The following is a 10,537-nucleotide window of genomic DNA, read 5'->3' on the forward strand; positions in this document are numbered from 1 at the left end:
TTTACTCATTTTAAGTCTATTGGTTCTGTATTACAAATACAATATATATATATTGTTTCGTCCTTCTCTTCACACTCCACCCCAGTAGATGGCGGAATATGCACCAAAAGCTGGTCTGCCAACCACCATAAAACATAAAAGAAGAAGACTCCTGATGTCGCTGTGTAAAAACAATAGGGAGACGCACTGTCAAGGAAACAGCAACACGAGGACATAAACGGGACTTATAAATCAATCAATTAAAGTATTTCTGTTTCCAGCAGTCATCTGACGCGTATCGTTGCAGAACAGGTGAGCTGATGATATAACTTACAGGTCCTGTTTGAAGAGAATCCGAGGACATTTATGCAGAAAGGCGTTAAAACAGACTCTTTGTTTGTTTGTTTGTCCTTTGAGTTAGAATTTTTTTAGACATTAATTAATTTAATTTGTGATAACAGTGGTTGTCTTGGGCTTCAGTATCTGCAGGAATGGCCTCAAGGAAATCAATGCAAACATAAATTTGCAGCGCAACAAGTTCGTGTAACTGTTAGTCCCTCCGTGTGTTCTTATTTGTTGTAACGTTAGGTCTTGTGTAATTTTTGGTGACACGGATCCGTAAATATGATCACTTATACAGTAAAACCTTCTTTTTTTTTGTTTACATTTTTCTCTGAACTTTTTTCATAGACCCGCTAACACCCACTTAAGGCCCCATATATATATATATAGCTACACATAATATACACAAGTTATATATATATAACTTACACACTCCACTGGAACGCATTACCACCTCAGGTGTGCATTATTTCCTAATAATTACCCATTGTGTAAAAAAAGTACACATATTTTTCTAATAATTCAACGTCCTGTTGTCAATTATTCTTATATATATATATATATATATATATATGCATGATTTTTTTTAGATGGGATATCCCTGGTTTGAAGCAGAGACTAGCCTACTTCAAGGAGAGTTTCATGTCTTTTATCACTTCCCCCAGTCTTGCGTCACAGCTGATAAATCTATAAAACCTGTCAAATAGTTCCGTTTCATACACTCACTTAGTATCAGCACTGAACAGTGAACACACGCTTTACAAGGTAAGAGATAGGCCTAAAGATAGTTGTGCAATATGCATTGACTTGTATGTTTTCTGTGCATTTTGTTAGAACATGTAATGTTTGTCTTGAATCCACCTCTGCTCCACAGTTTGTCAAGCAGATTTACTATTAAATTATGTTAAATACTTAATCTCTTTTTGTTCTTTCTTTTCAGAAATGTCTCTAGTCAAGCAGAATTTTCACCCAAATAATGAGGCAAACATCAACAAACTGATCAACCTCAAATTGACGGCCTCATATGTGTATCTCTCCCTGGTCTGTTCACACATATTGACAACTTTTATGTATTAACATTTGCATAATTTTCACCTTGTACCTTCCCTGTACCTTTTAACTTGTAAATTTGTCTATTTATTTATTTTATATGTAATTATTATTATTTTTTAAATATTTTTTTTAAACTCGCATAAATACACTGACATAAGATATTACATTGTCAGCAACTACTTCATGCCACATGTGCGTTGTGCACTTGACGGGCTCAAGAATATTTTTAGAATATGGAATAATTTTAAATATTAGATTGTTTATAATTCAATATACAGTCTTTTATAGCACTGATGCTTTCATGTTATATTAATGACTGACCTCTGCATGTCTGTAACACTAATAGTGTTTCTCTCTGTCTCATAGGGAATGTATTTTGACAGGGACGATGTGGCTCTGCCCAACTTCTCCAAGTTTTTTCTGGAGCGTTCACAGAAGGAGAGGGATCATGCGGAGCACCTGCTGGAGTATCAAAACTCGAGAGGAGGACGAATACTTCTACACACTATCTCGGTCTGTGAGTTTTAGGCTACATCTACATTAATCCGGATAGATTCGAAAACAGCGTTTTCGTTTAAAAATGCTCTCCGTCCACACTAGCGTTTGCAGGCGTTTTCCGATGTTTCAGTGTGGATGAGAAACTTTTGGAAAACGCTAAATTCACATTACTGCGCATGCGTAAAACCTCACTGAGATGATACAGATGGAAAAATAAATAAGTTATCGCGCAATTCTTCTGACAAGATCATTTTATTTAGCAAAATCTCACCATTCACTGGTGTCCAGGTCGCACTCCGTCACCATAGGTTTGGTCTAAAATGCCACTGCTCTCATGTTTCGCCGCAGGACAGCAAATGTGAGTGAATTTTGTCATCTTTGCAGGACTGTGATATGAAGAGTGTGCAAAGTAACACATTTTAGCAACAATGTGAAAGTGAATAGCACATAACAGGCATAATACCGGTAAACATGAATCTATTGGTACAATATGCGTCACATGACTAAACTTACGTCATCGTCTTTAAATACCTCCGTTTTGACAGTCCGCACTACAACGTGAATTTATCCACTTTGGAAAAAAGCTTTTTCATTAATAAAAACACCGTCTCCGTGTGGACGGAAGGCCAAAACGAGAGAGAAAAAGAAGCGTTTTCAAACGTAAACCACTGAAGCGTTTTTAGCCAGTTGACACTACAGCGTACTACAGTTCAAATGAATCCAGTATTTTACATGTGCTTTAGTATGTTAGTGTATTCAAACACATTTGTGTGTATAATCTGATTGTGTGTGTTATGTATCTGGAATAATCTATATGTCATGATATATCTATAGCCGCTTTTCCACCATCGGGCCTAACCGCTCTCTTTGCTTAAAGTGCGTATGTCAGGTTAAATTTGTAATTATGATTAACACAAAATAGTTAGGGGAAATACACGTTTGACAAGTTGTTGTATTGTTTTGTATGATTTTCGATACCTAAAGGCAGAATATAAGGTGAAAAAGGTCGTTATTTTCAGTACTCACTTAAAACTGCTCCTCCGCCCAAACGGATCGCTTGACGTCATAAGAGGGAGACGTCTCCCCAGGGCGCTGAGAAAGTGAGTTTGTGAGCTGTGTTGATAATTGGACGAGTGATAGAGCCAGAGAATTAGTGATTAGGACATTTATTTATTTAGTTAGCTATTGAAGTTAGGTAGTTAGTTAGGTATACGCAGGCGTATTTTCACGATGGTGAATTACTGCGTTTGTGCTGGGTGCTAAAACACAGTTAAAACCGGTCACAGAGTCCACTTTTTCCCAAAAAGCAGGTCTGTGTTCCGTGCCTGGGTCAACTTTGTTCGGACCAAACGCGCTGACTTCAGTGCTGCTTCGGTATCCAAGACTTCGGTCATTTGCAGCGCACATTTCTTCCAGTTTTTATGTTTCCACTGTTCGATCGCGCCCACCTCTCTCTCTCTCTCTCTCTCTCTCTCTCTCTCTCTCTCTCTCTCTCTCACCAACAACCCGCGTAATTTGTTTCTTCGTGTATGTTTCTTCAAAAGTGTATGGCTGTGGGGGGTTTTTGAGGGGGATTTTGGATCTGCTCAGACTCAAAACTCACTTGAATAAAATTTGTGGCACGACTCCCTCTTCTGACGTCACAGCTCAGGTGTGTTTTAAAAATATGATCTTGACAGAAATGGCTATAAAGCTTACTGTAGGGTAATTACAATAATAATTTTAATGATAATTACATTTTCACTCAGACATCTAACCCTTATTTAATATATCTAAAAAAAAAAATTAACCTGACATAGACACTTTAACCGTGCCGATCCGGGCCAGCCAGCATGGATATGGTTTGATTTTTTTCCATTGTGGGGCTCTTTGGAATGAAATAAAAAAGCATCAGTCTTTTAATGCAACAGTTTACAGATGAAATGAGATGTAAATAGCGACCGCATTATGAAGGATGATCGGATATTTAGCCAGGCAACAGACAAGTGAACAATCCTGAGTTGCTATGTCACTACACGCATTCTACCAGCACAGTTTAGCACTGTTAGCCAACTGTGCTGAGAATTCAGGGCCGAAACCAGTTTGTAATCGTGCTGTGCCGTACCAGGCTCTAGTGGAAATACGACTGATCTACTGTTCTTAGAACCGTTCGGCCCGACGGTGGAAAAGCGGCTTATTTGAGCATCAGCAATATCTACAGTAGTCAACATTTGAAGTGGATCAAAACCTTTCATCAAAGTTGTACATGAATTTTGAACCATACCTGTTTTTGTCTTAGGACAGCTTTGTTGAACTTTTTGATCCACTTCTAATGTTGACTACTGTATAATATTTATAATACAATATAAATATGTGTTTATAATACTTCTGTCCATTTTTCTCTTTCTCCCCGTCACTTATCAGAAGCCCAGTCGGGATGATTGGAGTGGAGGTATGGATGCATTTACTTTCTCTCTGGATCATCAGAAATCTCTCAACCAATCCCTGCTGGAGGTCCATCTCGCGGCTGGAGAAAACTCGGACCCTCATGTGAGTAGCCAAAGGGGGTTTTTGTATTAAAATAAGAATTGATAACCCCTTTATCTGTCTCACTTGTTTTGTGTATTCAATTATATGTGCATATTATTTTTGAATAATGGTGTATTTTCCCCATCATTCTAGCTGTGTGATTTCCTAGAGAGCAACTTCTTTACTGACAGTCATGACTTTATTAAGACTCTGGGGGACCACATTGGCAGTCTGAGTCGTCTCATCTCTTCTGACCCACACGGAAAAATGGGAGAGTACCTGTTTGACAAGCACACTCTCTGATCTGCTCAGATCTGATGAGTTTGGATGCCATCCTTCCATGTCAAACAGTATGTGTACAAGTGAATTATTTTAAGGAATTCTGCACAACTTTTCATTATTTTAGCCTTCCAAGAGGCATTTTTGTAAGAATCACAGTGTTTTTAACAACAACCTTTGTTGAATTTTTTTCCATGCATAAGTGGGACTATACTGTGAATTGTGCTAGTCCAAAGAAGGTACTTTGGTGTTCAAGCCTTAACTACCCCATGTCTGTTTACATAATTGTATTGGTGCTATAGTAAAACCATATCTTGTCAAAAACCAGCCTATATAGAGTCCTGAACGTCCTCCAGGAGAGGTTTAGTACAGCGCACCACTGAAAATGAGTGCTTATGTGTACACGTTTTAGAACCCTGAACACTGTCACTGTGAATTGATATACCTCAAACATGCTCATAAAATAAAGCATTCCAAAAAAAGATGTTTTTTTTTTTTTTTCACCTTTAATGTAGCCCATTTAAACAAATATTTTTTAAATATATAAAGGTTAGAAATCTAATTGCATTTAAGCACACTTGTATAATTGTTTTTTACATGTAGTTCAGTTGTCAATGTGACAATCAAAATTGAGTAAATCATTAACATATCCCAGAGTAACTCGACACATTGGAACTTGCTGTTCTTTTCATAAACTCATTGTGAAATGCTGCCCTTGCTAAAACTGGGAGCGTTTGTAAAGGGGTTACTAGCTCAATTATTTCTGAAACCAGGGGTAAATTTATAATTTGAGAATCTGTGAAAAAGCGTATTTATCATTCCAGGATATAATATAAACATTCCGTAATAAAATAAACTCGATCAGTAAAACCAGCAAGCATCTGGGTTGAGAAATGTTCTCATGTGATTCCACACTGTTCCTCTGAAGTGTGAATCCAGTTTGGCTGGCATTGATTTTCCAGTTGTTTACACACTGATGTTAGATCTTGAAACCCAATCAACAAGACCTAAAGCTACCAAATCCTTAAACCAAGTCTGCAAAATTGTAGGCACAGTTCCTGCCTACAATTTATATTCCAATTTTAGTGTGTAAATGACAATGTTTTTTTTTTTCACAACCAGCTGTAGTGTAACTGACAATGCAAAAGGTATAAACTTACTGATGGGATTTCATAGTGGTTTGTGTTGATCACATCACATTAGTGTGTTGTTGGTTTGTGGACAGATCTCTTCATATGTAGTTTGTCATTTTGGTGTAAAAAAACGAAAGAGATAATGTGAATGCAGTGATTGCTTTTCCTTGAGAGTTTTTTAGAGCTTTGGGAAAATTTGGGAATGATTCAGCAAACGTGTGTAACCAATTGGGAAGAACTGAATGAAAACAGGAGGATTTATTGTGATTAAGTCATTAACTTACCATTTTGCACAAAAAATATTACAGTAAAAAAGTAATTTCCGACTATAGATGGACCTGCTCTTTAAAGTGCTAATGTCTCTGAAAACTGCTAATAAAATGCTCTTCTTGTTCATTTGACACTGCACACATCTTCCTGAACACAGCAGCGGTTCACAGCAGAACACAGCAAACCGACACCAAAGGCAGTTATGAATAAGGCTGCTATGAATAAGGCAGCTATAATGTGTCAGCCAGAGATAAGGACTTTGAAACTGCTGACTCATTGTGTGTGTTGTTTAGATATGAAAGGCATTCATTGGTGTTCTTGCTCTTGAATTGTTCTCTGTGTGGTTTAAGTAATCAAAACCACTGAACTGGCCTGAATTCCTTACAAACAACCTTCTTTATGAAAACTAAATACGTAGGTCTAACTGAAAGAATGAAATTCTAAGCTTTATATAAAAAATCATATACACCACACTGTTAGTTAAATACAGCAAAAGGGAGTTGTAATAGAATAGCTTTTTCATAGAATGAGACACAAAGCAGAGTGGAAAATACGACTTATTTACTGTAATAGATTAAACCCTATAAAGCCTGATATATGAAAGAATAGTCCAAAAAACTGTTTTGGTTGTTGTTCAAAATTACCAACATTTAAATGAGTCAATATATCATAATTATTTTATTTTTGTCTTACCCTGATTCACTATGGTAAGCTTGTATGGTGTGGAAGTGGCATATGTTAGTTTTAACCAGGGCGGTAGGGTGTCCGGGGCACCGGTGCGAGTTGTTGTCCATGGGCCCCTCTAGCGATGACACTGGTTGTCACAACGAGCGAGAAAGGTTGACATGGAGCATGCTAAATCTCAAACCTCGAATCACTCCTGGTCTGCTGGCAAAAAGAGAATGTGACAGAGCTTGTAATAATATAAGAATCAACATTGGCTTTTCGGATTTGAAGTGTTGTAAAAGCAATTTTATTTTTATTTTGTATTACTCAACGGGTGAGTAAAGTGTTTTATTGAACAGATAAATTGCCAAATGTAGCTCTCTAACAGAGTTAATCGAAAAGCATAATCTATTGCAAAGGGTCGTATTCATCACGCAGAGCTGAAGCAGAACCAAAACAATGTTCTTCCACAAAATGCATGCAGTTTTGTTTTTAACCTCTAGAGGGCCAAAATGTACATACATTTACATAAAATTGCATAGTGTAACTTTAAATGGAATAGTTAATTGAACCTTTAGACAAAATCTAGAAAAACTATATATATGTATATTTTATTTAACACAAATAGCAATTTGGTGCAGTTGCTGATATTTATATGGCCAAAAAAGTCAGTTGAAATTATGATGGCTTGCAATGTAAATTAAAGAGATCTTTATAACAGTAGCAGACTATTTAAATAAATGCTCGTAAGTATCAGTTGTCACTTTATAACCCTGGTAAGGGTTAGCTACCCTTGTCGGCAGTATCCAGCTCCATGTTTACAGGATGCTGGAGACACCCGCCCAAGGCTTCTGAGAAATTAAAGAGAAAAATACCCCTAGAGTCTGCGAGAGCGGGGGCGGAAGATGACTCAATGTTGAACAACATGGTTAACGACTTAGGAATGGAAATGGATATGAGTATGGAGAGTAAGACTAGTTCAAGATCTACAGTTAGTAAAGTCATTGAACTCCAAGTTTGTGTCTGTGGCTGGAGCAAGGCGACAACGGTCAGGGGTTTGAAGGTTCATCAAGGGAAAATGAAATGCTTGAGGGAGAAGGGACAAGGGCCTCGCATTGATCAGTACTTCTTACGAAGTCAGTCAAGTCAGTCGAATGAAATCCAGCGACAGGAAGCAAACCACAGCTCGCAGGATATCAGCACCCCTGTCATTGACAAAAGGAGGGCTTGCACAGTTAGTGATGAACATATTCATACTTGTGAACCCAGTCAGGCTAACCAGCATAAGAGAGAAAAGAACCTCAACGGGCATAGGCCTGGAGTTAGATGGCCAAGAGCTTGTGAGAAAACTGCATGGGACACGGTAAACACAGATCTATGCTTTGCATTGGAAAGATTAACTGGTACAGTTGAAAAGAAGCTGGATAAATTTGGGGACATCATTTACGCATATGGAAGTGAGAGGTTTGGTGTGGAAAAAAGGAAGGAAAACGTACAAACTACTCCTGGAATGTCTAAACGGCAGCAGTAATTTGAAGGGTTAGTTAGAGAACGGAGACAGCTGAGGAAGCAATGGAAAAGAGCAGAACAAAGTCAGAAGGAGGGACTCAATCTCTTACAAAGGGCCATAAAAGAGAAGCTGGCAACATTACGCAGAGCTGAGCGCCTACGGAAACGCTACAAAAAGAAGGAACGTGCGAGGGCTAATTTCTATAAAGACCCATTCAAATTCGTAAAGAAGTTATTCACCAGTGAGAAGAATGGCACTTTAAAAACATCTAGGATTGAGCTAGAGAGATATTTGGAGGACACGCATACAGATGCAAAAAGGCATGAGCCTATGTCAATTCCATCAGACATAACACCTATTAACCCACCAGAATACCAAATGGAGGTCTGTGCACCTAAGTGGAAAGAGGTAGAGCAGGCTGTGAGAAAGGCAAGGGCTTCATCATCTCCAGGGCCTAATGGAGTTCCGTACAGAGTGTACAAGAGTGCTTCAGGAGTTCTGCGAATTCTGTGGAAATTGATAAAAGTGGCATGGGAAAAACAGGTTGTACCTAGAGCATGGCGCAGAGCAGGTGGAGTCTTTATACCTAAAGAAAAAGATGCTACAAGCATCAGTCAGTTTCGTCCTATTTCACTATTAAACGTTGAGGGTAAGATTTTCTTCAGCAATATTGCCCAGAGATTGTCCACCTACCTGTTAAAGAATGGCTTCATTGACACCTCAGTTCAAAAAGCGGGCATTCCAGGGTTCTCAGGATGCTTAGAACACATCAATGTTATCTGGCACCGAATTCAGTCAGCTAAAAAGGAGAGGAAGGAGCTCCATGTGACATTCCTGGATTTGGCTAATGCATATGGTTCAGTGCCACATGAGCTTCTTTGGGCAGCATTTGATTTTTTCAGAGTACCAATGTCAATAACAAATTTAGTGAAAGCCTATTTTGGAGATTTGCAATTCAGTTTCTCAACTCCAAAATTCAGCACTGCATGGCAATGCCTAGAGGTTGGAATAATGGCAGGATGCACCATTTCTCCACTGGCTTTTACCATGGCGATGGAAGTAATCATTAGGGCATCGAGATGGGTAGTAGGAGGAGAGCGCTTGGCTTCTGGGTTGCGACTACCACCGATCAGAGCATACATGGATGACATGACAACCATGACTACAACAGTAGCCTGCACTAATCGGTTATTGGGGAAGTTAACAGATAATATTGAATGGGCACGAATGCAATTTAAGCCCTCTAAATCAAGGAGCATCTTGATAGTTAAAGGAAAGGTAGTAGATAAAACATTCTTCATTAATGGTGAGGCAATACCAACAGTTTCTGAGAAGCCAGTGAAGAGTCTTGGGAGATGGTACGATGGGGATCTAAAGGACACAGTTCGGGTGTGAGAAGTTAGACGACAAGCAGTGGAAGGGTTGAAGAGCATAAACAGCTGTGCTCTACCTGGCAAACTAAAACTCTGGTGCTTTCAGTTTGGTCTACTGCCGAGGTTGCTGTGGCCACTGACCGTGTACGACGTTTCTTTGACAACAGTGGATAAGCTGGAAGCGTTGATAAGTTCATACATCAGGAAATGGTTGGGAGTTCCACGCTGCCTCAGCAGAGTGGGACTTTATAGTAAAGGAATATTGCAGCTGCCGGTCTCTGCTTTAACCGAGGAGTTTAAGTGTGCCAAGGTCAGACTGGAAATGACCTTAGTAGAGTCACGCGACAAATGTGTAAGGGAGGCAGCCCCTGTGTTAAAAACTGGTAGAAAGTGGTCAGCAAAGAAATCTGTAGTAGAGGCAAAGGCTGCCCTTTAAATTGGAGATATCGTGGGACAGGTACAGCATGGAAGAGGGGGTTTTGGGCTCAGTTTAGCTCCTCCTAAATGGCACAAGGCTCAAAGGAGGAAGCTGGTAGTCAACGAGGTGCGTAAGCAGGAGGAGAGGATGAGGTGTATAAAGGCCATTTCCCAGGCCAAGCAGGGAGAGTGGATGAGATGGGAGAGTGTGGAACAACGTAAGATGGGCTGGCAAGACCTTTGGTCAATGGAAGAGAGTAGGATCAGTTTCCTTATTAGGTCAACATATGATGTTCTCCCATCACCGCAGAACCTAAACCTCTGGGTAGGAGAGGATCCATCTTGTCCTTTGTGTTCATCACCTGCCACATTAAGGCACATTTTGACAGGATGTAAGGTGGCTCAAAGCCAAGGTCGGTTTACTTGGCGCCATGACCAAGTACTGCGATGTTTGGCTTTAGCATTAGAAGGCAAGCGTAACATGACCAATAAGTTGCCACCTGTTCTAG

The 10,537-nt window shown here is 39.3% G+C and overlaps 1 protein-coding gene across 2 annotated transcripts; it reads left to right on the forward strand.

Moving 5' to 3' along the window:
• The first annotated feature begins 163 nt into the window (after nucleotides 1–163).
• On the forward strand, nucleotides 164–5,143 carry zgc:56095 (Ferritin, lower subunit-like). 2 transcript variants are annotated; one of them, XM_056249841.1, is made up of 5 exons: nucleotides 164–291; nucleotides 1,262–1,362; nucleotides 1,741–1,887; nucleotides 4,276–4,401; nucleotides 4,534–5,143. In XM_056249841.1, exons 2-5 carry the CDS (start codon nucleotides 1,264–1,266, stop codon nucleotides 4,681–4,683), a joined length of 522 nt encoding a protein of 173 aa, XP_056105816.1. In that variant the 5' UTR covers nucleotides 164–291; nucleotides 1,262–1,263; the 3' UTR covers nucleotides 4,684–5,143. The 2 variants fall into 2 exon arrangements, with proteins under 2 accessions (XP_056105816.1, XP_056105815.1); XM_056249840.1 differs by lacking the exon at nucleotides 164–291 and adding an exon at nucleotides 987–1,086.
• The last annotated feature ends 5,394 nt before the right edge of the window (nucleotides 5,144–10,537 follow it).

The sequence above is a fragment of the Rhinichthys klamathensis genome, unplaced genomic scaffold (genome assembly GCF_029890125.1).
Source record: "Rhinichthys klamathensis goyatoka isolate OS25496 unplaced genomic scaffold, OSU_Roscu_1.1 h1tg000064l_1, whole genome shotgun sequence".
Classification (NCBI taxonomy): domain Eukaryota; kingdom Metazoa; phylum Chordata; class Actinopteri; order Cypriniformes; family Leuciscidae; genus Rhinichthys; species Rhinichthys klamathensis.